Source organism: Arvicola amphibius, chromosome 8 (genome assembly GCF_903992535.2).
Source record: "Arvicola amphibius chromosome 8, mArvAmp1.2, whole genome shotgun sequence".
NCBI lineage: Eukaryota > Metazoa > Chordata > Mammalia > Rodentia > Cricetidae > Arvicola > Arvicola amphibius.
In genome coordinates, this window is record NC_052054.1 from 124,750,208 (window position 1) to 124,772,222 (window position 22,015).

At 42.6% G+C, this 22,015-nt stretch overlaps 1 protein-coding gene and 1 long non-coding RNA gene across 6 annotated transcripts in view; one reads left to right on the forward strand and one right to left on the reverse strand.

The window, feature by feature from the left end:
- The window catches only part of Unc80 (unc-80 homolog, NALCN channel complex subunit), a 163,437-nt gene that overhangs the window by 30,640 nt on the left and 110,782 nt on the right, over positions 1–22,015 (reverse strand). For all 5 annotated transcript variants that reach the window (XM_038338762.1, XM_038338760.1, XM_038338759.1 and 2 more), the window contains 12 exons: positions 21,486–21,580; positions 19,900–19,989; positions 18,864–18,965; positions 16,233–16,413; positions 13,864–14,132; positions 11,797–11,931; positions 11,304–11,442; positions 10,173–10,269; positions 5,720–5,890; positions 2,776–2,868; positions 1,985–2,020; positions 1,481–1,699 (listed from right to left, as the gene is read on the reverse strand). In XM_038338762.1, the coding sequence (XP_038194690.1) occupies positions 1,481–1,699; positions 1,985–2,020; positions 2,776–2,868; positions 5,720–5,890; positions 10,173–10,269; positions 11,304–11,442; positions 11,797–11,931; positions 13,864–14,132; positions 16,233–16,413; positions 18,864–18,965; positions 19,900–19,989; positions 21,486–21,580 (1,627 nt within the window). The remainder of the gene's footprint in view (positions 1–1,480; positions 1,700–1,984; positions 2,021–2,775; positions 2,869–5,719; positions 5,891–10,172; positions 10,270–11,303; positions 11,443–11,796; positions 11,932–13,863; positions 14,133–16,232; positions 16,414–18,863; positions 18,966–19,899; positions 19,990–21,485; positions 21,581–22,015) is intronic.
- On the forward strand, positions 1,492–7,400 carry LOC119820435. The gene is made up of 3 exons (XR_005286502.1): positions 1,492–1,682; positions 2,707–2,766; positions 5,848–7,400. It is a non-coding gene; the product is annotated as an uncharacterized LOC119820435 (long non-coding RNA).

Genomic DNA, 22,015 nt, shown 5'->3' on the forward strand with positions numbered 1-22,015 from the left:
ATGTCTACTATAATATAGATCATTTTCATTAGTGTTAATGTCTTTTGTACCTTACATCCACACTAAGTTAAAGTTAAAGTGTTAAAGTGTTAACCTCTAGAGGGTGCTCAAGGTCTCTTTGATGCTATTTATTAGTCTTCCCTGAAATGGCCAAAGAAGAGTTATAGAACATCCTGATGCACACATAGACATGCACACAGATACATTCACCCAGAGAGAGACAGACAGACACACAGAAACAAACACACAGAGATAGGCAGAGACATAAACAGAAAGACAGACAGACACAGAGAAACATAAGATAACACAGATGCATATACAGATATATGTATATATATTTACAGTCACACACAGAGAAATAGATAAGACACATACACACCTACAAAACAAACAGACGCATACACAGACACACACACTGATACATAAACACACAGATACACATGTATGCCGATACACATACACACAAGGCAGACACACATAGACATGCATACTACACATGCGCAGACACACATGCATGCTGATGCAGTCACACATACTGACATATCTACACACACATATATTCACATACACAGAGACACGTGCAAATGTATACTGATACAGACACACACACACACACACACACACACACACACACACACTGACATATGTACACAGATACACAAACACCCTCACAAAATGCCTGTCAGTAGAAGTCACTTTCGGACTGTGGAAATGTAGTTTGTCTAGTCACAGAATTACTCTGGTCAATTAGAGAGAATAAGTGGGAAAAGAAGGGGAGGGTCTGAATAGAGCTCTCAGTTGCCATGACAACAGGATCTTGAAACATTGTAGCCTTCTGTCTGGGAACTGCATTTCTCAGTGTGAAATAATTCCCTCCTCATTGCACAGTGGGAAGGCCTGAGGCTCTCCAGCATGGCCTGGTGTGTACACACACCTCAGGGGAGGGGAGAGGCAGCCACCTCTTGCCTCTGCACTCCGTACTTTCACCCAGCACATACTACATTTCTGTCAAAAGATCATTTTAAAAAATAAAAACAGAAGTTATTAATCAGGACACTGGTCTGTTTTGTCGAATTATAATGCTGTTTCTGGATGACTAGGAGAGAACTGTATGTTTAATTTTATAGATATATTAAACATTTCAAGTAAGTCTTTGTTAACAACAAAAGTTATGATTCTTTACAAACTGTTAGAAATACAGCTACTAGGTCCTCTGGGATCATATTTAAAAATCTGTGAAAACAGTGCATTATGGATTGAATTCCCATTTTAATCATTTTTCCCTTTCTAACCAAGATCTCTTTAATAGGTAAAATGTTTACTTTATCAGAAGGATCTAAATGGAATGAACCTAAGTCACAGGAAATAAATTATTTTAAACATCTCATTTTCCTGGAGGAAGCTCCACAGTCCAACTTGACACACATACAGAGACACGTGACTTAAGATCACGAACACACGCCAGGGCAGAGGTCAGTACCTCATGTGGGACTTCACATCCAGCAGCTCCAGGGCAGTGACCCGGGGTTCCCCAGCCAGATTCTGCAGGATCTTCAGCCTTGGCCCACAGTGTTTGTAGAATTCTGTGCAAATATTCAGCAGAGATTCCCGGGGCCTTCTGAATTCTTCTCGAGCAATTCGTTCATCTAGCTCTTCTCTGGGAAGGCCTTGCCCTTCCTCCAGTAAGTGAAGGTTTTCCCTGGGGAATTGTGAAAGATTAACGAGGGCTCTGAAAACGTGGACACGTGGTTACTGAGTACACGGTGTCACACTGCAGAGAAATATGATCCCTACTGAGTTAATGATTTGGAAGGCAGTGCCCCGCAGAAGCTCCTGCGGAGGATGAAGATTTATTTTCCCAGGAGACGTGGCAGCACCAAACTGCAGAGGTGTTCCCTGAGCCCTTGCTAGACATTTACACGGAGCACTTTTATCACGCATCCACTGGATGCGTTAAATGGAACCAGAGCGAGTTTTCCTGTACCTGATAAAGTGCAGCTTGGCTCCTTGCTCCTGGTACCTGCCAACCAGAAGGACAATCTACATGAGCCTCAGAGCAAAAAGGGAACTCCTTGGCGGAGGCTTTCTAGAGGCTTTTAATGGGCAAAAGCCTTGGAGGCACCCACTTTGATCAAGGCAAATACGCATATAACTCCGACAGCTACTATCTCCTTTCGCTTGACCACCATGTACACTTCAATTACAGCTTCTACAAAACTTGTTTCATTGTCATAAGAAGTGTATAAAGATAAATTTAAGGATCCATATAAGTGCATGGAATATAGCCAAAGGAGATAATTTTTTTTTTAAAAAAAATTGAAATCTGAGCCTTGTTATTAAATACTATTTCTGTTTCAGGTGATAAGTGAGAGGCATGTAGCTTATTTCTGTTATTTTGGAAACACTTACTTTATGATTGGTTGAGTCTGGGACAATCTAGAAAGACAGCGGAACTATGGAGTATGGGAAGGGGGGTTCTCTACACTCTAAGGCCCGGTAAATCCACTGGCCAGCTGGAGTCCCACAGACCAGCATGACTGTAACCTCATGAAGGCTGCTTGAGTTTCTCCTTGATAATTTTCAAAGCAACTCTGGTATTTTCTTGTACCTTTAAGCTCTCCCTCACTTTTCTTATCTTGAAAGGCTTTCCTCACAGATTTTCACATTTAATATTGTGGGTTTTCTGTTTGTTTGTTTTGGTTTTAGGATTCCTTTCATTTCCAGGCACTGAAATGCAACCTAGAGGCCACAGAAGCACAGAGCACAGTGAGTTACCTGGTGTTCACTCCAGATGACATAGTGTGATTGGCTGTGGTTGTCCCCTTGTGACCTTGATCACTCTTGCTCATCTGTGGGGCTGTCATGGGCCTGCAACAACAACAGTGGTTTCCAGAACAAGGCAGCAGAAGTAGAAACATTTAAGAAACTCTCAAGTTGTTGAAACGTTCCTTCAAATCTTTAAAGTTTTCAAATCTTTAAAGGATAGGTGGTCCAGCCTTGTCCTGAGAGGCCCTTTAAAGACAAGGTTGATTCCCAAGTACTAATCAAGGTTTAAGTTCTTTATCTTGGTTCTCAGAAGTAAACCATGACTTTAAATAAGGCATGTGCTCAAACTGTACGTGTCAATTGACAGTAAAAAGATTATTTAACAGTTTTTGGGTGGCAGGAGGCCAGCATTCTAGATTACAGAGTCAAGAGTGTACATAAATCTTCCCAAGAATTACTCTGTGCTGTGGAATAATGCTCTTGTACACTGTAGACTAGTATTGATTTAATAAAATGCTGCTTTGCCAGTAGCCAGGCAGAAAGTATGGGTAGGGCAACCAGACTAAGAGAATTCTGGGCAAAGGAAAGGCAGAGACACAGTCACCAGCTAGATTCAGGGAAGCAAGATGTGAATGCCTCACTGATAAAAGGTACCAAGGCATATTACTAAACATAGACAAGAATTATGGGTTAGTTTAAGTTATAAGAACTAGTCAATAATAAGCCTGAGCTAATAGGCCAAACAGTTTATAATTAATATAAGCCTCTGTGTGTTTCTTTGGGACTGAATGGCTGTGGGACCAGGCAGGACTGAAACTTCTGTTGCAAATGGTGCCCAAATATTTGGCAAGAATTTCCACATAAAGCCTGAGAAAACTTTTTAAAAAATGGAAGGGGCTTCTAGACCCACAAAAATGAGAGTCAACTGAAGCTTCTTGGTAGCAGCATGTTTTTCAGATAGGATCTCTTTGATGGCTGCAAGCAGAGGCACAGCTTCTTTAAAAGACGCCTTCCTGACTCAGTGTAAGCAGCAAAAACTACATGGCTTCTTTACAAGACAACTACCTGGTTTGTTCTGGCTTCGAGAATGGCTCTCACTCTTTTGGGAGGTCCTGTAATGGAGCACTTATGGGGTTTGTGAGCACCATGCGGCAAGCTGTTTAATGGTGGCGACATAGACTTGTGTTCCTGGAGCTGGGGCGGTAAACATGGCTTGCAGAGTTGGTGATAAATGTGCCTCCACTGTATTGGAAGGCTGAGAGGGGGTGGAGCCAGCATCCAGGGATACAGCAACCACAATGCTTATCATTAAAAACAAATAAACAAAAAAACAAAACAAAACAAAACAAAAACCTACTTGTGGTGTGGGAGGTCCACCTGTTTGTGTGTTGCTTTTCTTGGTTAATGAATAAAGAAACTGCCTTGGCCTGTTGATAGGGCAGAACTTTTGTAGGTGGGGAGACAGAACTGAATGCAGAGAGAAAGAAGGGAGGAGTCAGAGAGAAACCATGGATCCTCCGCCTGAGACAGATGCTGGTTAGAATCTTTGCCTGTAATCCACTGCCATGTGATGATATACAGATTAATAGAAATGGGTTAAATTAATATAAGAGTTAGCCAATAAGAAGCTAGAGCTAATGGGATAAGCAGTGTTTTAATTAATACAGTTTTCTGTGTGGTTATTTCGGGGCTAAGCTAGCCGGGTGGCTGGAACTAACAAGCAGGCCCTCCTCCTACATACTTGTCAGAAAAGGATTTCAGATACACAACAGGACAGAGTCAGACATAAATGACCTCTAAACGAGACACAGTGTATTTAAAAAAATGTACGTAGGCATGGGAGAGAGAGGAAAAAGAGTATATGAAAAGAAATACAGTTTTTAAAAATAAAAAAGGCTTTAAAGAGACAGTGAAAATAATATAAAACAAATAAGCCATGTAAAAATAGAAAATATACTGAGTCTGGATTATGCATATTATTGTGTTTTCCTTGAATTTTTGAATGCAGAGAGACATTTGATTCTGGGGGCCGCTAAGCTAAGTCATCATATGTATTTTAAAGGTATCTTCACTTCAAAGTTTGAGCTTCTTGAATTTTGTTTAGGGCTAAACTCTGGTGCCAATGTGACTTTCTTTCCAAGATCCCTCTTTTTTCTTTCTCCTGGGATTATCTGATCCTATTCCATGAGAAATCTGTTCCTTCTGGGATAGAGTAGCATCCTGAAGTTTATATTTGTTTTGTAGCTTCTAAATTTAGAGTTAAAAATCCAATTCTTTATGAATAGTAAGACGATAAAAGAATGTTTGGCTACAATTGCAAACACACATCTCAAAAATCATTGGGTATAGAAAGCAAGATGGCTCAGTAAGTAAAGGTGCTTGGCCCTAAGCCTGACACATTGAGTTCATTCCCTGGGACCCATGTAATTGATAGAAGGAGAGAACCAGTCTTCACAACCTGTCCTCTAAACAGTATGCACACGAGTGTGTTCATTCTCATTCTCTCTCTTTTCTCCCATCCCTCTCTCTCTTTCTGTAAATGTAAAAACTAAAAATTAATCAACCAGATAATTAAAATGTGGATTACATCTTCATATTCACTAACATGTCCTTCTATTAAAGATTTGTTTACCACTGGCCTAAAACTTCCATAGAAACATTCATAGAAACTCATCAAGTTATATGTAATTGTGTAATTACAATTATATGTAATTAGCAACCATGTAGGAAAATCATCATTATTGCTGCTGCCACTATTCAGAGTACTTACTTGACTTACTTGTATTATTTACAATAATAAACCATAAAGGGTTGAGTAGCTATCTCCAAAAAAATAGTTATCTATAATTTGTAAACAAAGACCAGGTTTTAGAGATATTTAGCCAACCAGTTTTCTCATCTTTTCAACGGACAAATTTGATGTTAGGCTGTGGATATCTGCCTCTGAGATTACCTGGTGAGGACCTCCACACTGTACAAAAGGGCTTGTAGGGATGTGGCCAGAGCCGCTGTGGCAGCAATCTCCTCTCGGGCAGCAGGCACGGTCTCGACCTGAGAAGTCTGTCTCTTCATCTTCTGTAGGTAACATGGAACCAATGCCTCCAAGACCATGAGCATCTGAAGGCTGTAAGCAACAGAGAGAAAACAAAGGCACATCTGACTGGGTTGTGTGATATCCGGGAGCATGAAAAAGCCACTAGAGACACTGAATTCTATTCTCCTTCCTGTGCAACACCAATCCAAAGCAGTGGAGGCTGCTGGATGTGTTTACTATCATTAATTAATTAAGCACTTGGTAACAGGTGAGGAAGCCTGTCTTAATGAAGCATATGAGATAAGAAGAACTAGCCATTTGTGCAAATGGCAAAAGAAGAGCAGAATATTGGCAGGACCCCACTGACCATCCAGAATAAAAGCCTTCGCTCCCCAGTAAAGCCTCTATATAGTAAGGTGCTGGGGGTGACTTTTCAGCTGAAGTTAGAGCCTATCCTAAGAAGCTGCCTTCAGAAGCTTAAACCATTTCATAGCAAGAGTTGGTAGATGCTCTTATTTTCCTGTGGTCTGGTAATGTGTCCTTACTAGAGTGAGTAGACACTATTCATTGGATAGGGTGTACATTTGGTGTAGTAAAAGAGGTTAGAAACCTCAACTTAAAGAGAAGACGAAAAATTGTTGGTGTACAACTCCAACATAAATATTTTGTTATAAGATTCACCCAAACGAGTTTCAGTTCTTAAGCTGCTCGTTTTAGGAGACATTGCTCCATTGATGGTATTCTGGAAAACCTGGAACCACTGCATTATCCATTCCCTTCCTCAAAATTCTGAGACATTCTGACATGTCTTTTTCAGCTCTGAGTACTGCTTTCTGATGGGATAACTGCATAGAATCAGTGCTCTACAGTAAAGTATGACAATCTTCAGAACTTGGTGGGTATGGAGTTACAGCTATGATATATTTTTAGGTCCTAATACTTCTGTGATAGTCTTAGAAAAAGAGTCAAGTGTATTTCCTGAAAAAATAAAAGATTTTGTTATAGGCTAACTGTCCTAGAAAGGTTGGGTGAGTTTTAAAATTATGACAGGAATCTGGTAGAAGCTAAGACTTCTGGGTATTTTCTGTAAAGACCACATTTCTGTAGAAGAAGAAATCTGTTTAAGTCAAGCTGACATACAGCATCGAACATTGTCCTTTGCCCTCCATATGTAAGTACACACATGTATACAGGTATATGTATCTACTGGCACATGAACATGCATACACATACACACACTCTCATACACACAAGCATACACACACACACTCTCATACACACACAGACACACACAAACTAACCAGCTTTGTAAAGAACTAATACCATTTCTTGTGTCAAAGAGAACAAGATACATATTAACATGAGATAGGCATTTACTAGTTGATAAGTAGCAGACATTGCTGGTGGAAATGAAAACTGACACAGCCAGTTCAGGAACCCTGTTGGTGATATCTACTAAAGCAAAACATGCATGTACTTTATGATCTAGCAAAGTATTTTCACACACAGAAATGCTGATATGAAGCCGGGCGGTGGTGGCACACGCCTTTAATACCAGCACTCGGGAGGCAGAGGCAGGCGGATCTCTGTGAGTTCGCGACCAGCCTGGTCTACAGGAGCTAGCTCCAGGACAGGCTCTACAGCTGCAGAGAAACCCTGTCTCGAAAAACCAAAAAAAAAAAAAAAAAAAAAAAAATGCTGATATGATTTGTGCACGAAACCACAGACATTCATTGGGACATAATTTGTCAGAGCTTTAAACTGAATACAGTGCAGCACATATATGTCAGCAAGAGAAGAAACTGATGCCTTTAGGGCATAGTCACAGAATGGAATACTGGAGATGAATGAAGAAAACTACAGTCGCGTGCTGTGGGGTGGACGGATCTCATGAAGGAATACCGAGGAGCAGAAGTCAGGCAACTTCTTGGACTCATTAGACCATCTCACTGAAGTGCCATTGGGAATGAAGCTGATGTTCCCTGTGGGGTTGATGGTAGTAGTGTTCCAAATGATTCTTTTATCTGATGGTAATTATAACTATATAGGGCCTCTAACTTTATGAACATACACTCAATTATAGAAATACGATTTTTAAAAACTGTTTACATGAGCGTTGTCCTTAAATTAAATACACTTTTAAAGGAAATAATTTAAGTACCACAAGGACTTGATGTTACAAATACGGAAGTCCAGTAAGGACATCTCAGGAAACAGCTACTTAAGAAACTTCCACTCTCCTCCGGTATCAAGAAGCCCTATTGTTGGGGAATATTATTTTCAGCTGAGTGACCTTTGTTTACACTGTATTTGTTTAACTCTATGAAGCTGTGTTACTGTGCCTGTCTGAAACACCTGATGGTCCTAATAAAGAGATGAATGGACAATAGCGAAGGAGGATCAAGGATAGGCGGGGCTGGTAGGCAGAGAGTATAAACAGAAGAACAAGAAGAAGAGGAACAGAACAAGGAGAGGAGGACATCAGGGTCCAGCCACCCAGCCAGCCACAGAGAAAGAAGTAAAAAAGAAAGAAAGATAAATGTCCAGAGGCAAAAGGTAGATGGGATAATAGAAGAAAAACTGGCAAGAAACAAAACAAGCTAAGGCAGGGCATGTATAAGTAAGAATAAGACTCCTTATGTGATTTATTTGGGAAGTGGGTGGTGGGCCCCTCGAAAGCTAAAAGAGCAAAACATCACACAACACCCTCTGGTTTAACATGAGCAGAATGAAAATAAAGAGGATTTTCAACAAAACTAAATATAATTGTAGAATAGTGGACTTTGGTCTTGAACGGCCAGTGAAAGGGGGTCTTGATTTCAAGCTCACGCTCCTCCTGGTTGCAATGTGTCTGAACTATAGTTTGAAAGAGAATTTCGTGTCCTCGCTGGGAACTTTTTAAGGGGAAGGATTTTTTTTGTCGAGTTGGTGGCTCTCCGTGTTGCTGGCAGTCCCCGCTGGGAGAACACCACTTATTTCACCACCACAAGGTCTTAGTGTCAATGGGGGTCTGAGGCATCTGACTAACAATGTGTACGCCAGAGTACAAAAGCAGACAAAGCATTTCTGCATTCAGACAGAATGAACTCAATGTGAGGTTTGCATCCACCCTGGAGTGCTTCCTGGAGCCAGGGTATTGCAGGAGGAACAGGGCAGTGGGAGTATATCACCCCAGAGACTGCACATTTTCTTCTCTTAAAAGCCTGCCTGACTTTCGGCTTAATGTCTAATTCTCATCAAAGATGACAAAAACCTGAGACTGCTGGTTACTTTTTTATCCATTCCTGATGTTTCTTTCGAAAAGAGTTCAATTAAGAGAAATCCCGGCCACCTCTTGGTCCTTTATTCTGTTCTGGGGAGAGCAGAAACCCATCCGAAGAGCAAATGTACAAAGACACAGAGAGCAAAGTGAGGTTGGTCCCTCTTCCTGGAGGGTGTGCCGGCGTGGTAAGGTTGTTAGGAGGAGATGGAACATATGTATCTGACAAGAGCCAGAGTCCTGGCACTGGGGTGACTCACTTTTCATTTGAATTCTTTGGCTTCCATGTTCCTGGCAGAATAAAACACGAGATGTATAGCGTTGCCCTTTGTGTTCTTGTTAGGAATAATCTTAGGACGAGCCTCTCTGCCGCTGCAAATAATTCCAATCAGACCAAATTAGACCTGATTAATGCCCATGTTTACTGCAGCGCTCCCAGATGGCTGGGAAAGCATGACCAGGTGGGGAGGAGGCCCACTTAAAATCCGAAACCACGTGTTCTTTTTCCCAGTGGCAGCCTAAATAGCCTGTGAGGGTGGTCCTGACCCTCCCTGGGGAGGGGTCAGGCTTGGCGGGCTTTTCTGGAGGTGGAGTCCCAACCAAGGCAACTCCCAGCGGGAGGGAGCTTTCAGTTCCCTTAGCGCTCCCTTGGCACTCCCTTGGTGCCCCAAGGATGAATGCCAGGGGCTGGGGTGATGCTTCCAACCCAAACATCGCAAAGTCCTTGGATATAGGGTATCAGGGGGTTGGGAGTCTCACTTTTGACCAAACAGTTCTCATTAGTCTTCGGTGGCAGTTTTCACAGATAGTTTAAATGTCTGTTATAAAATTTTGTTTTCTAACAGCTTGTATTACATAAGTGGAAAATATTTTTTTTATCAGGAGTAAATATCTTAGCCTCTGCACAGAATTCCAAATCAGGGATTTTCAAATTCAGGATGATTTACAATATTTTTCAGGACTTCTGCTATGAAAAATTTTCTAAATTTGGGTTTTAGATGCTTACTCACCAAGATGTTACAGAAAGATATGCGAAACACAACCTTTCTTACTCAGTTTTGCTTCTTTGCTATACCTTTTATCACAAGGGCCAGGAAAGAGGGCTGCGATTACCTTCTGAATGACTCGGGAGCGTAAGCCACCACCGTGACACAGAGTTTGATGGCTTCACTGATGGAGAAAGTCAGGTCTTCATTTCCATAGCAAAAATCTGCAAAGATGCCCAGTCAGAATGGGTGGCTCAGTGAGAAGCGGAATGCATCGCTACCAAAGTTCTTTTATCACTTAGGGTTTATTCCTGAATTCTGCAAACTATAAATTTTTTCATCTGAAAGAACAAAATTCTGCTTCCTGCATTTAAACCACTGGATAATGGGGGGAGAGGGGATAGGTGGGAGGTAGAGGGAGGGGACAGGAAGATAGAAGGGAGAGGATTGGTATGTAAAATAAATGAAAAAAATTAATAAAAAAGAAAAAGAAATAAGGGAGGTCTTAACAGCCTTACTGAATGGAAGGTACTAAAGTATTTTAATTGTTTGAGGTTGATGTGGGATTCCCCTCTGTATGCTGTAATTACCATTAATGAATAAAGAAACTGCTTTGAACTTATAGGAAGGCATAACTTAGCTAGGCAGGGAAAACTAAGCTAAATGCTGGGAGAACGGAGGCAGAGTCAGGGAGAAGCCATGGAGCCACAGCCAGAGACAGACGTGCTGAAACTTTGCTGGTAAGTCAAATGCACAGATTAATGGAGAAGGGTTAAATTAAGATGTAAGAGTTATCCAATAAGAAGCTAGTGCTAACAGGCCAAGCAGTGATTTAAATAATATAGTTTCTATGTTATTATTTTGAGGCTAAGTAGCCGGGAATAAATTAGCAGCCTATTACAACATGAGGTAGAAGAGAAAGCTTTGAATTATATCTAATTCTGTTTATTACATAACAAAAGATCATTCTAGAAGACTATTTCCCCAGAACTGCTAGGGTTAAACTGTTAGAGAGTGGGTCTACTGAGACACACACCAGCATGCTTTTCACAGAAGAGGATTCCTCATTCTGCAGATTTACAAGAAATTTATGATAAGAAAATAAATCTACTCACTTAACATCTAACATTGTTCCATTTGTTATTGTTTTTGAATTAGTTGCATATATTATACAACTGTTTTAGTTTGTATAGACATACAAATACCTATTTGAACAATTGCTATGCAAAAAGAATGCTGGAGACAGTTTTGTATTTACCTAGTGACTTAAGGGGCTTCTCAGCCTTAACCAGCTCTAGAATGTCCAAAATATCTGTGGTTTCTCCCTCCAGGGACTGCAGCAAGTCAAACAGACACTGAGCTGACACTCCTTTGCTGGACCCAGTATTGGCAGCATCCTACATAAAGCAAAACAAAGCAAACAACAACAACAAAAACACTTTTGGGTTATTGATTGCTACCTTAGCACTAATATGGCTGACTTCCAAATTTATAAATTCAAATATATATCACAAGATCTAAGTGAAATTCAGCTTATATGATTCTGTGTCTGGCATTCTGGTGACGAATTTCAGGGATCTACTAAATGCCGATACATCTTAAGCTTCCTTCCCATCCACTCTGGAGCCCTGCGCTATTTCTGCCTGCCTCTGCATTCTGCCCAGACACAAGTGCTGCCCACCTTCCTCCCTAGCTGTTGCTGTAAACGTTTCAGTCGATTGGTCTGCACTCATCCTTTCAGTCTAACTCACCGGAAACTCCAGGAGAGGGGCCACACTGGCAAACAGCTGGAGCACAAAGGGCTTCCGGTGGAGAATGTAGAACTGGTGGCAGGCAAATTCGATGGCTCGACGCAGCTGAGGGTTGCTCTCATAGTCAGAATACACCTACAGAGAAGTATCGCTTACTTAGGAAGTGCCTTCACAGTGTGCCAAAGTGGTGTTTCCTTCTAAAACTTCTATAAGCTTGTAGGGTGGGTTGTAATATAGCATCAGCTTTCTTGAGGTGTTTTGCTGATAGACATAAGAGTCCTATAAACCAAACATATATTTTCCCCCAGGAACCTTAAGACTAGTCATTTATTTCAGTGAGAGGAATAGATGTAATGTTTACCTAAGAATACCTGCTGCAGGTCATTTGTAATAGTAGAAAACTTGGAATAAGTTAAATGAATCATTAAGTGATAGCTTATTAAGTGAATTGTGGTACATGCATCGTGTAAATACACCACATGTTTATTATCAGTTATTCATCAGTTGATGGAACCCGAGGCTGTTTCTATGCCTTGACTATTGCAAATAGAGTATCCGAGAACGTGGCTGAGCTGGAGTCTCTGCAGTAGGATCTAGCATCCTTTCGGCACCAGCCCAAGATACAGCTGGCGTGTGTGCTGGATCTATGTTTAGTTCTTTTAGGAATCTTTACACTGATTTCCACAGAGGGGCCACCAGGCTGCACTTTTCACGTCAGTGAGTAAGTGTTGCCTTTCCTCACATCCACGCCAGCACGGCCACCGTTTGTTTTAGATCTTCAGCCCTTCTGATCCGGGTAAGGGGAAATCTCAAAACAATATAGTGTAGTTATTTCAAATGACACATTAAAGCTCAATAGCTATATGACGTTCACATGATGATCTTTATTACTTGAAAAATGGATGCAAAACTTGAATATGGTATTATGTAGTTTTATTTTAATGCCAGCATACAGATTTTCAGGGAACATAAGATGGCTCAGTGGCTAAGAGCACTGCCTGCTCTTCCAAAGGTCATGAGTTCAATTCCCAGCAACCACATCGTGGCTCAGAGCCATCTGTAATGAGATCTGGTGCCCTCTTGAGGAAGCGACCTGGTCAGTCATCCTCATCTTAGACCATGAAACCCAATATGAACAAGTTTAACAGAACCGCCATATATGGGCTGCCCATGCCTGCTTCAGCAGTGCCAGGGCATAAATTTCACTTTTCATTCAAAAGTTTTCTGGGGAGAAGAGATACGGGTGATCTCCACGTGTTGTTCAAACTTTATTGTCTCAATTTAAAATGAGTGTAATTACTTTTGGTAGTTGATAAAAGAAAAAATTGCTATTACTTAAAAATGAGTCAGAGAGCCTTGGGGTAAAAGCAAATTGTTTTTTTGCTATCATTGGATGAAACAGAATGTGTTTTGTACAAACATGCTATTTTCATAATATTCATTAAAAATTTTCCTCCAAACAGGCAGCTAGAATTAACCCCAGGTCTTGTCCGAATTATCTTTGATACTCTCCTTCTAAGTGCAGCCAGATGCACACTGGACATGCGAAACAGAAAATCCTACTAACGTCAACTCCTCCAATCCCTTGGCACTAAAACTTCATGGCACTAAAAAATCCCTGTTCAAACTGAGGTCGTGGCAGAAAAAGCTCTGCTGTTCAGCTGGCACAAGCATTGCCCAGAGGTCCTCTTACTGTCTACAGGAGCTGCCCTGCCTCATGGCTGGGTAAAGACACACCGCTGGGCCCCACCACTGAGTTTCTTATTCAGCGAGGCTAAGATGGAGTGCAGGAGAGTGAGTTTCTTGTGAGCTATTAGGAAATACCGAGGCCGCTGTTCCAGATGCCACATTTTGGGCGTCACTGTGCTAAAGAACACGGGAAGAGTATCCCAGCTCCCAACTCTGGGGCAGAATCTCCGGATAGCACAGAATACTGTCAACTCTTGAAATTTCATGTGTGGATTTGAGTGGGTGTTTTCTGCTGTAACAAAGAAGTTAACTTGTTGGACTGCTAGGTCTGAGCAGGGCTGGGTTCCTTGTGTAGCTAGGAGCGGGGATGCCAGGCACCTGCAGCATGGTGGGCAGAATCCACTGGTAGCCGCTGAGAGAGAAGAGGTGATTGAAGTGCACAGCTGTGCTGATGACAGTGGCAGCGTACTGCCTCAGCAGGGCACTGTCTTCGGGGTGGAGAATCAGAGCCCCATTAAACACGTTGAGAAAAAGCATGATTTCGTCTCCCCAGGGAAACTCGCTAGGCATGCCCAGGAACATTTCCTCCAGGAGCTGGATCCACAGGCTTTTCTGAAGGGTGTCGAGGCCAAACAGTTCCTTCCCAGCTGTGGGAACATGAAGCAGCAGACAGAATTAGTCCGGCACCAGCCCTCTCAGCATGAGCAGAAGATCAAAAGCTACTGCACAACTATTTTCCATTTGCTTGTTCCAGCTCCAGAAAACCTACTGCTGCATGGTTTCCCAGCACAATGCTGCCTGCATGGGCAGGGCAGGACAGGCATTTGCAGTATCGTGTTAAATGAACTGCTGAAAGAATTCTCTGGCTGGACAACAGTTAGGGATGGGGTCAGCATCTGGCTTTCTTATCACCATTTAGACCAGAACCTTTCTGTCAGGAGCCCTGAAGCCCAGGGATGGTAATTTAAGTGGCTTGTCCTAAATCAACCATGGTAACAAAGTGAGGTTCTTAGCTGGGTCTCTTGCTATGTCTCTGACTCTGCCTCAGTTCAGGCATAAGTTACACTGCAATGAACAGAATTTAAATGGCGTATTCAGCAAGTTTTGCAACAATACAGAGAAATAGCACCCAAGGCCTAGGTCCTTCCTACAGCTCCCTCACGCTTTGCCAGCAGTTCATGCATCCCTCCCCACCCGGAGACGACACTGTTCTGATTTGTGTCACTCAGGATTAGCTTGGCCTCCTTTTGATCTTCTTACTGCACCTTGTGTTTTGCTTACTCAAGGGACTCCCGTGCAGTAACACTGAAGGGACCCTAGCCCACTGGAACATGTGGTTCTTACAGGCCTTCCCCTTCTTCCCAGTTCTCTCTGCATGGCTGAAAACCATTAGATTGCATTCCTAAAGCCAGTCACCAAGATCTATTCCCTTATTTGGTTACTTCTTCCTCCTGAGGCTGACTACCAAGGTCCAGTTAGCAAAGTATTGAAGTCCAGCAGTCAGAAGCCCCCTTTGGCACAACTAATCAACATGTTCAATCAACATTAAACACCTCATCCTATCACGGGGTTCCCAATTTTCCTTTTATAAACCGCCATTGTCCTATGGCCACTGCGGTCTCCTCTCTGTTCAGAGGCATTACTTTGTTTCCCTGGGACAAATATCCCTTCCCCCTTTCCCTTGTTCCTGTCTCCTTCTCCCTTGTCCTCTATCCCCCTACCACTGCAGGCATCCTAGCCCATTCTAATGCAGATCTCACCTCTTTCTCTTTTTCCACTCTTAAAAATTACACCTGCTTGGGCAGTCTGTGGGGCCCCTGGCAGTGGGCTCAGTATTTATCCCTAGTGCATGAACTGGCTTTTTGGAGCTAATTCTCTATGGAGGGATACCTTTCAGGGCCTCGTTCCTGCCTCAAGGTGATGTGCCAGACTTTGTTGACTCCCCATGGGAGGCCTCACCATCTCTGAGGATTAGATGTGGGGGGAGGGAATAGGGTTGGGGGGGGGGTCTGGTGGCAGGAGAACAGAAAGAGGGCGGGAGGAACTGGGATTGGTGTGTAAAATAAAAAACAGATTGTTGTTGTTTTTAAAAAGTTATACTCATTGTCATTCCTACTAATTAGCACTTTGTATTAAGTGTGTTTTGAAACCTTAATTTCTAATTTAGATAATCTCTGAAATATTTGTATCCAATAAATAGATTTTTTTTAAAAAAAAATCACACCTGCAAGGACATGTGTGGCTGCTTCTCTGCAGGCATCAGAGAGCAGCTACTTTAGCTTTTCTTTCCCGCTTAATAGGAGCTCTCTGTGAAAACAGGTGCTTGGGTGCAGTTTGTGCCTGATCCGGCATCTGCAGGGGAGCCCTTCCGCTGTGCAGGAATTCCCCTTCAAACATCACATCCCTGCTTCCTTCACCTGCTGCAATCCATCACCAACACTGCTCTCCGAAGCCAGTGCTTGGAAAGGCAGCATCGGCAGCATCGGCAGCACCAGCTGCACCAGCTGCACCAGCTGCACCAGCAGCACCAGCAGCATCAGCATTCCTTAGGAGTGTGTTAGACATGTGAGTTTGGGATCCACCCTGAAACTGGCAGCTGGAGGATGGGCACCAGCATTCTGAGTTTGAAATAACTTCCAACTGACTCGGGTGTATACTCAGGTTTGAGAACCACTGGTGTCCAGTGGTCGGATCTCAACAAAGACACGAGAACAAGGTCAAGAGGAATGGTTTTCCTCCTACAGTACCTTGAGGGTCGCTAAAGAGCGAAAACTCAGCGTCTATGGCACTCCGGGGGAAGGAGGGCAGCCGGAGAAGGTCCTCCTGGAGCATGGAGACATGAGACTGCTTGTGTGCCGTGGGGATCTTCTGCGTGAGGGAGATGAGAAATAACACTCGCCCCACTTCCTCCAGCTTCCTGGTAAACACCTAGCAGGAGCAGACAGAGCACAATTAGGAAGCTGAAAATTGCAGCGTGAAGACACTGGAGATCTTCCGTACCAAACCTGACTGATAGAATGAAACAAACAGGGTAGAGAGGAAGGAAAGAGGAAGAACTGTTTATACCAGATAGAAAGAATAAACAGTTTTTAATGGACTCTCAGTCTTTGAAGCTGACTGAGCTTAGTGGGCTGTGGCCTAGAGAAGCACACATCAGGGACTGTCAAGAGAGTCGAGAATTATACAGAGCCCCATCTGTGTGGGTGTCACAACATGGAAGCCTTTCTCTGACAGGAGCTGGCACTCAGTGACAATTGCCACTGCATCTCCACAGATGCCTCAAGACGTTTCCTGGCAGTTCTGGGTTTGCCTTTTTAAGAAAAGACGAAAAGGAATCTAGGAACAAGCTGTTGATACAAAAGCCGACAACCCCAGATATCCGTTTGTTCCAGAGTTTGGAAGGCGAGCCCCTGTGGCTCTTGCTCTTGTCTCTTGTTAGTCACTGACCAAGGGCTAGGACTAGGAAGCTCCTGAGCAATGAACCGCTGCAGCCGCCTTCTGAGCTAGAGCGTAAGCCTCCATGTTGTATCTCTCTGGGGAGTTTCAACATCTCAGGGTTCCAGCTTGGAGCAGAGAGAGTAGTGCCCCGATTACAGCAGTCTTTGACGTGTGATCTTAAACAAATCACACTCGCCCGTGGAGCAGCATCTGGCCATGCTTTTGCCTATCATTCTGCAGAATGAAAGGCTACCCTCATTTCGGGGCAGCGCTCTCTGGCACTGCTCATGGAGAGCAGCTAATGGTAGCGATCTTAAGGTGTCGCTCTGTCTTCCACGGCTCTGCCGTCCTCACTTATCTCAGGAATGGTATTTTAATGTAAAAAGCAGCCTCCTTGATGTGTGCAGAAAAACCGAGCTGATCAAGTATCTTTGAATTATTGTTTATGTACTTTTTCTTTTTCTAAAGATTTATTTATTTATTATACACACAGTGTTCTGTCTGCACACCAGAAGAGGGCACCAGATCTCATTATCGATGATTGTGAGCCACCATGTGGTTACTGGGAACTGAACTCAGGTCCTCTGGAAGAGCAGCCAGTGGTCTTAACCTCTGAGCCATTTCTCCAGCCCCTGTATTCTTCTTAAAAATAAGTTTGTTAATATACAAGCATTAGAACTACATTGAGAAAATTATCAATTTTGGTACTGTGTATAAAGTCCTGTTCTGTATGCAGATTGCTGACTTTCTTTAGGATCAAAGTCTGATTGGAGGTCAACCATGTGAATGCTATTCTGCTCTCCAGTATTAGATTGTTTGGCTGTATCTTTTCTGTTTTCAGGGTCCTAGTCAGTTGCACAGTAGGGATGGAATCTAGATCTCTGGCTTTTAGTTTGGTGCTATTTTGAGGCACTATATTTTTTTTACCTATTTTTCACCTGACTTAAGTCACTAATAATGGCTGGCTCTGGTGGTGCGGACCAGTAGGATATGCTGAAGGGGCAGAGGCAGGAGGATCTGAGTTCGAGGCCAGCTTGGGCTACACATTTAGCTGGGCGGTGGTGGCCAGCACTCAGGAGGCAAAGGCAGGTAGATCTCTATGAGCTCAAGGTCAGTCAGCTCTACAAGAGCTAGATCCAGGACAGCTAGGACTGTTACACAGAGAAACCCTGTCTCAAAAAACAAAACAAAACACAACAAAAATAGTATACAAACTATACTATGTATACTTTGTGTGCACATGGTACATGAGAGTATGCAGGTGTGCTTGCCAGAGGTCAACTTCGTGCATCTTCACACGCAGCCTTATTTCTAGAGACAACAGCTGCCATTGAGCCTAGGCTGGCTGGTCAGGGAGCCCTGTGGCTCCACCCTCCTCCCCTCCCCCCAGCACTGCGGGTACAGATACCCACCACCACTCTGAACTCTTTATGTGTGTTGGGGTCAGATCTCATGTCCGTATGTTTGCGCAGCAAGCTCTTTACCCACGGAGTCATCTCCCCAGCCCTATTTTTTTCACTTAAGAAGGGACTTCATGGAGTCCATGACAGCCTTGAAACCCTTATGTGGCTGAGGGTGAGCTTGAACACCATATCTGCCTCTGCCTTCTCAGTACCAGGGTTGCAATCATGTATTCCTTCAATACTACTTTATAAAAATGGGAAATGAAAACCCTAGAAACTAGCCTGTTAATAAGTTAGAGTATTTCTATTATATGCTTCATAATATTATCCCATATGAGTTTCTCTGAATAACTTATGCACCAGGATCCAATTTATAAAACTTGCATATTTGAGGGGACAATCTACTGAGCAAAGCTGTCTATCATCCATTATTAGAAGACAGGACTATGATGGAACTACAGAATCTCAAGGCAGGTAATGTGTGTGCAGGTCCCGCCCCCCACAGCATGACCAGAATACAAAGGTGTGGTTGAGCACCTGCTTCTGAATGAGCTCCTGCCCCCTCTCCGGATGCATATGTACCAGGTTCAGCTGTGGGGATACGGACCTCCGGAAGGGATAAATATCTCGAACATAGGTCTGCAGTGGGTCACACAGAGAGAAAAACCAGTTCAACACAAATTACGTTTTATTTTCATTTCCTATTTATCCAAAGGCAGGCAGACAAAACATTCACTTCTTTTTTAATGGTTTCTGCTCTTGCTATCTTACACTTCTCATTTCCATAGAACCTTAAGGAAGGCAATTCCCCTTCTCAGGAAACCCTCACTCTGCCCAGTCTGTGATTTACGCTCAGCACTGGGTGGGTGTTTGAGGGTTAGCCTAAAGTAAGCCTGGGGACCACCTAAAGTGCCATTTTGTTCATTAGATCAAGTCACCATCATCATGTTTAAAGTAAGGGAAAGAAAGCCAAAATGGCTAAAATTCCAAAGAGGCACACAGATGCCATTACTGTATGCATGGGCTGGTCAGTCTTCGCTGTCAACTAAATGTCATGGGCTGGGGACCTGGACAGAAGAAAAAGGAGGAGGTGATCTGAGCACAGGCACTCTTACTAGGCTTCCTGACTGCAGCTGCTATGGGACTGATGAGCCCCCTCCAGCTCCTGTCTCCATGCATTCCTGGCTTTAGTGGATTGACTTTAACTGTGAGCTAAAATAACCCTTCCTCCCAAGTTCCCTTCTGTATTGTATGTGGTCACAGCAATGAAAATCTGTCAATTCAATACAAAAATACGACATGTTCACCCATATCAACTACGATGATTAGCTAAGAGTTCAAGCTGGCCTATCTCCTCCAGGGATGACAGCCACCCGGGCACACTACTGTATTCAGTTTCCCTTTACAGATGGGGCACTAAGGGCAGAAATAAGTCAGTTGGTCCGAAGCCAAGAGACCCAAGTGACCATGCATATAACTGAATGAGTGATGCCTCAGCAGTAATAAGCTGCACTTAGGCAAGGTTTGGGGAGCTTGACCCAAGGTAGCATGGGCATGATGACCGCAGACTTACCTTGTTGTAGTGGATGAGGTTCCATCGTTTATCCATGAGGAAGTAATGTGTTGACTGGGATTCTGGGATGTTGAAAAACTCCAGACACTCCTAGAGCAATAGCAACAAATTTTATAAATGTTTACCAAGACTATATTACCTGGTAGGTGGATAATATGCTAGAAAGACACAAAGTAATTCTTAAAGGGACATGAGAACATATAGGGATATATTTATCTAAAGTAATATAGTAAAGGCTGGTAAAGGAAGCCATCTATTCTTACAGTGTCCAGAGTAGCACAGTTTTAATGAAGACCGAGTGACAGACTGTGAAGGGACAGTGGCACCTCCTGGGCATGATTAGGGAAAGTATACTTAGTAATGGCATCAAGAATAATCCTAACGATAATTAATGCATCAGTGCATATGTAGGCTGGCTCCAGAGTCTTCCATGTAGATAACATGTATGGTCAAACTAATATGATACTACTAATGGAAACAAAACTGACTAGAGAGGTACTGTGATTTATGTTACACTGGCTGTAGTGAAGCCAGGAAGGGGACACACTGACTGAATCTTGGTATCCACCCTCCAAGGCAAGTATGCAAATGGGTGGTGTTAAAAGCTTGATAGTTTCAAAGGATCTCGAAGAAGTCTGAAAGAAAAGTCTTGCCCCCACCTACACTTTTCTACTTATATCAGGGTCCAGAACTGGCTTGCTTTCTTTTTTTAAATTTTTTATTGACTTTTATTGAGCTCTACATTTTTCTCTGTTCCCCTCCCTGCCTCTTCCCTCTCCCCTTCAACCCTACCCCAAAGTTCCCATGCTCCCAATTTACTCAGGAGATCTTGTCTTTTTCTACTTCCCATGTAGATTAGATCTATTAAGTCTCTCTTAGTGTCCTCATTGTTGTCTAAGTTCTCTGGGATTGTGGTTTGTAGGCTGGCCTTTTCTGCTTCATGCTTAAAAACCACCTATGAGTGAGTACGTGGGCTTCATTCTTATCCAGTAAGGAAAGATGATTAAGATGCAGACTCCAGATGAGTGGGATTACCATCCTAACATACTTATTACCTTACGTTAAAAGACTTGCAGGTACAGGTAGCAATCAACTGCACTCCTTTTGAGAGGGATTCTTATAAACATTAGAAAGTTCTTTCTTTGCCTGCCTGATTTATTCTAAGTTATATATTTCCTGCGTCACTAGTGATTTCTGTACTATATAGATTGCTCTTGGTATTACATCAGCTGATGGCTAGAATTTACTTCTGTGAGCAAAACCAGGGCCCAGGTGTTACTAAAACAGTAACATCGAATGTTCCTAAACCGGAATTGACAGCTTTCAGGGGAATTGGGAATAACATCCAAAGGCAACGCTGCTGTTTGAGACAGAATTTGCCCAATTTCACCTGCTTAACACAGAGCTAAAATATCAGTTAAAAGTGGTAGAAATTATAGAAGTATACAACTTCTATATTCCAGAGGAGAGTGAAGAATTGGATATGTTAGTCTGAATACAGAAAATGCCATTTATTATAATTCTAAAGCATATTTCCTGAGGAGGCCATGGGCATGCATAACAATCTGTCAAAAAGACTCCCGCACCTTCAGCAGGGCTTCAAACTGAGTGTCTTCATGGACGGGCAACTGGGTTGGAATGTCACATTCATTCTGTCCATGAACCACCAGGGTTTTGGTACCTATCCAAAATAAAAATAAGTCTGCACATAGTCCTTCATGGAAGTTTACATTTACGACATGAAACATTAAAATTGAAATAGTATCAATAACCTTATCAAGTTCTTAATTTAATTTGCTTGCTTTTGAAACAGATAACATGGTCTTATCCAGCCCAGACTGACTTCAAACTAGCTACATAACCAGCTACATAACAATATGACATTTTTTTTTCATGTAAAAAATCCTGACTATACAGCATACAAATGTGTAATTATCCATCCCTGTTGGATGATTATCACAAATCAGGTCTTTCAATAAAGTATTTCATAAACAGAAACTAAAGCATTCATCATAATTGTGAGTTAGGAATCACATTTGAATATCACATACATGGAAAGAAGGCATAAGAAATGATTTTATTTTTCCACTGCTAGTTCTAGTTATAAGGCTACTAA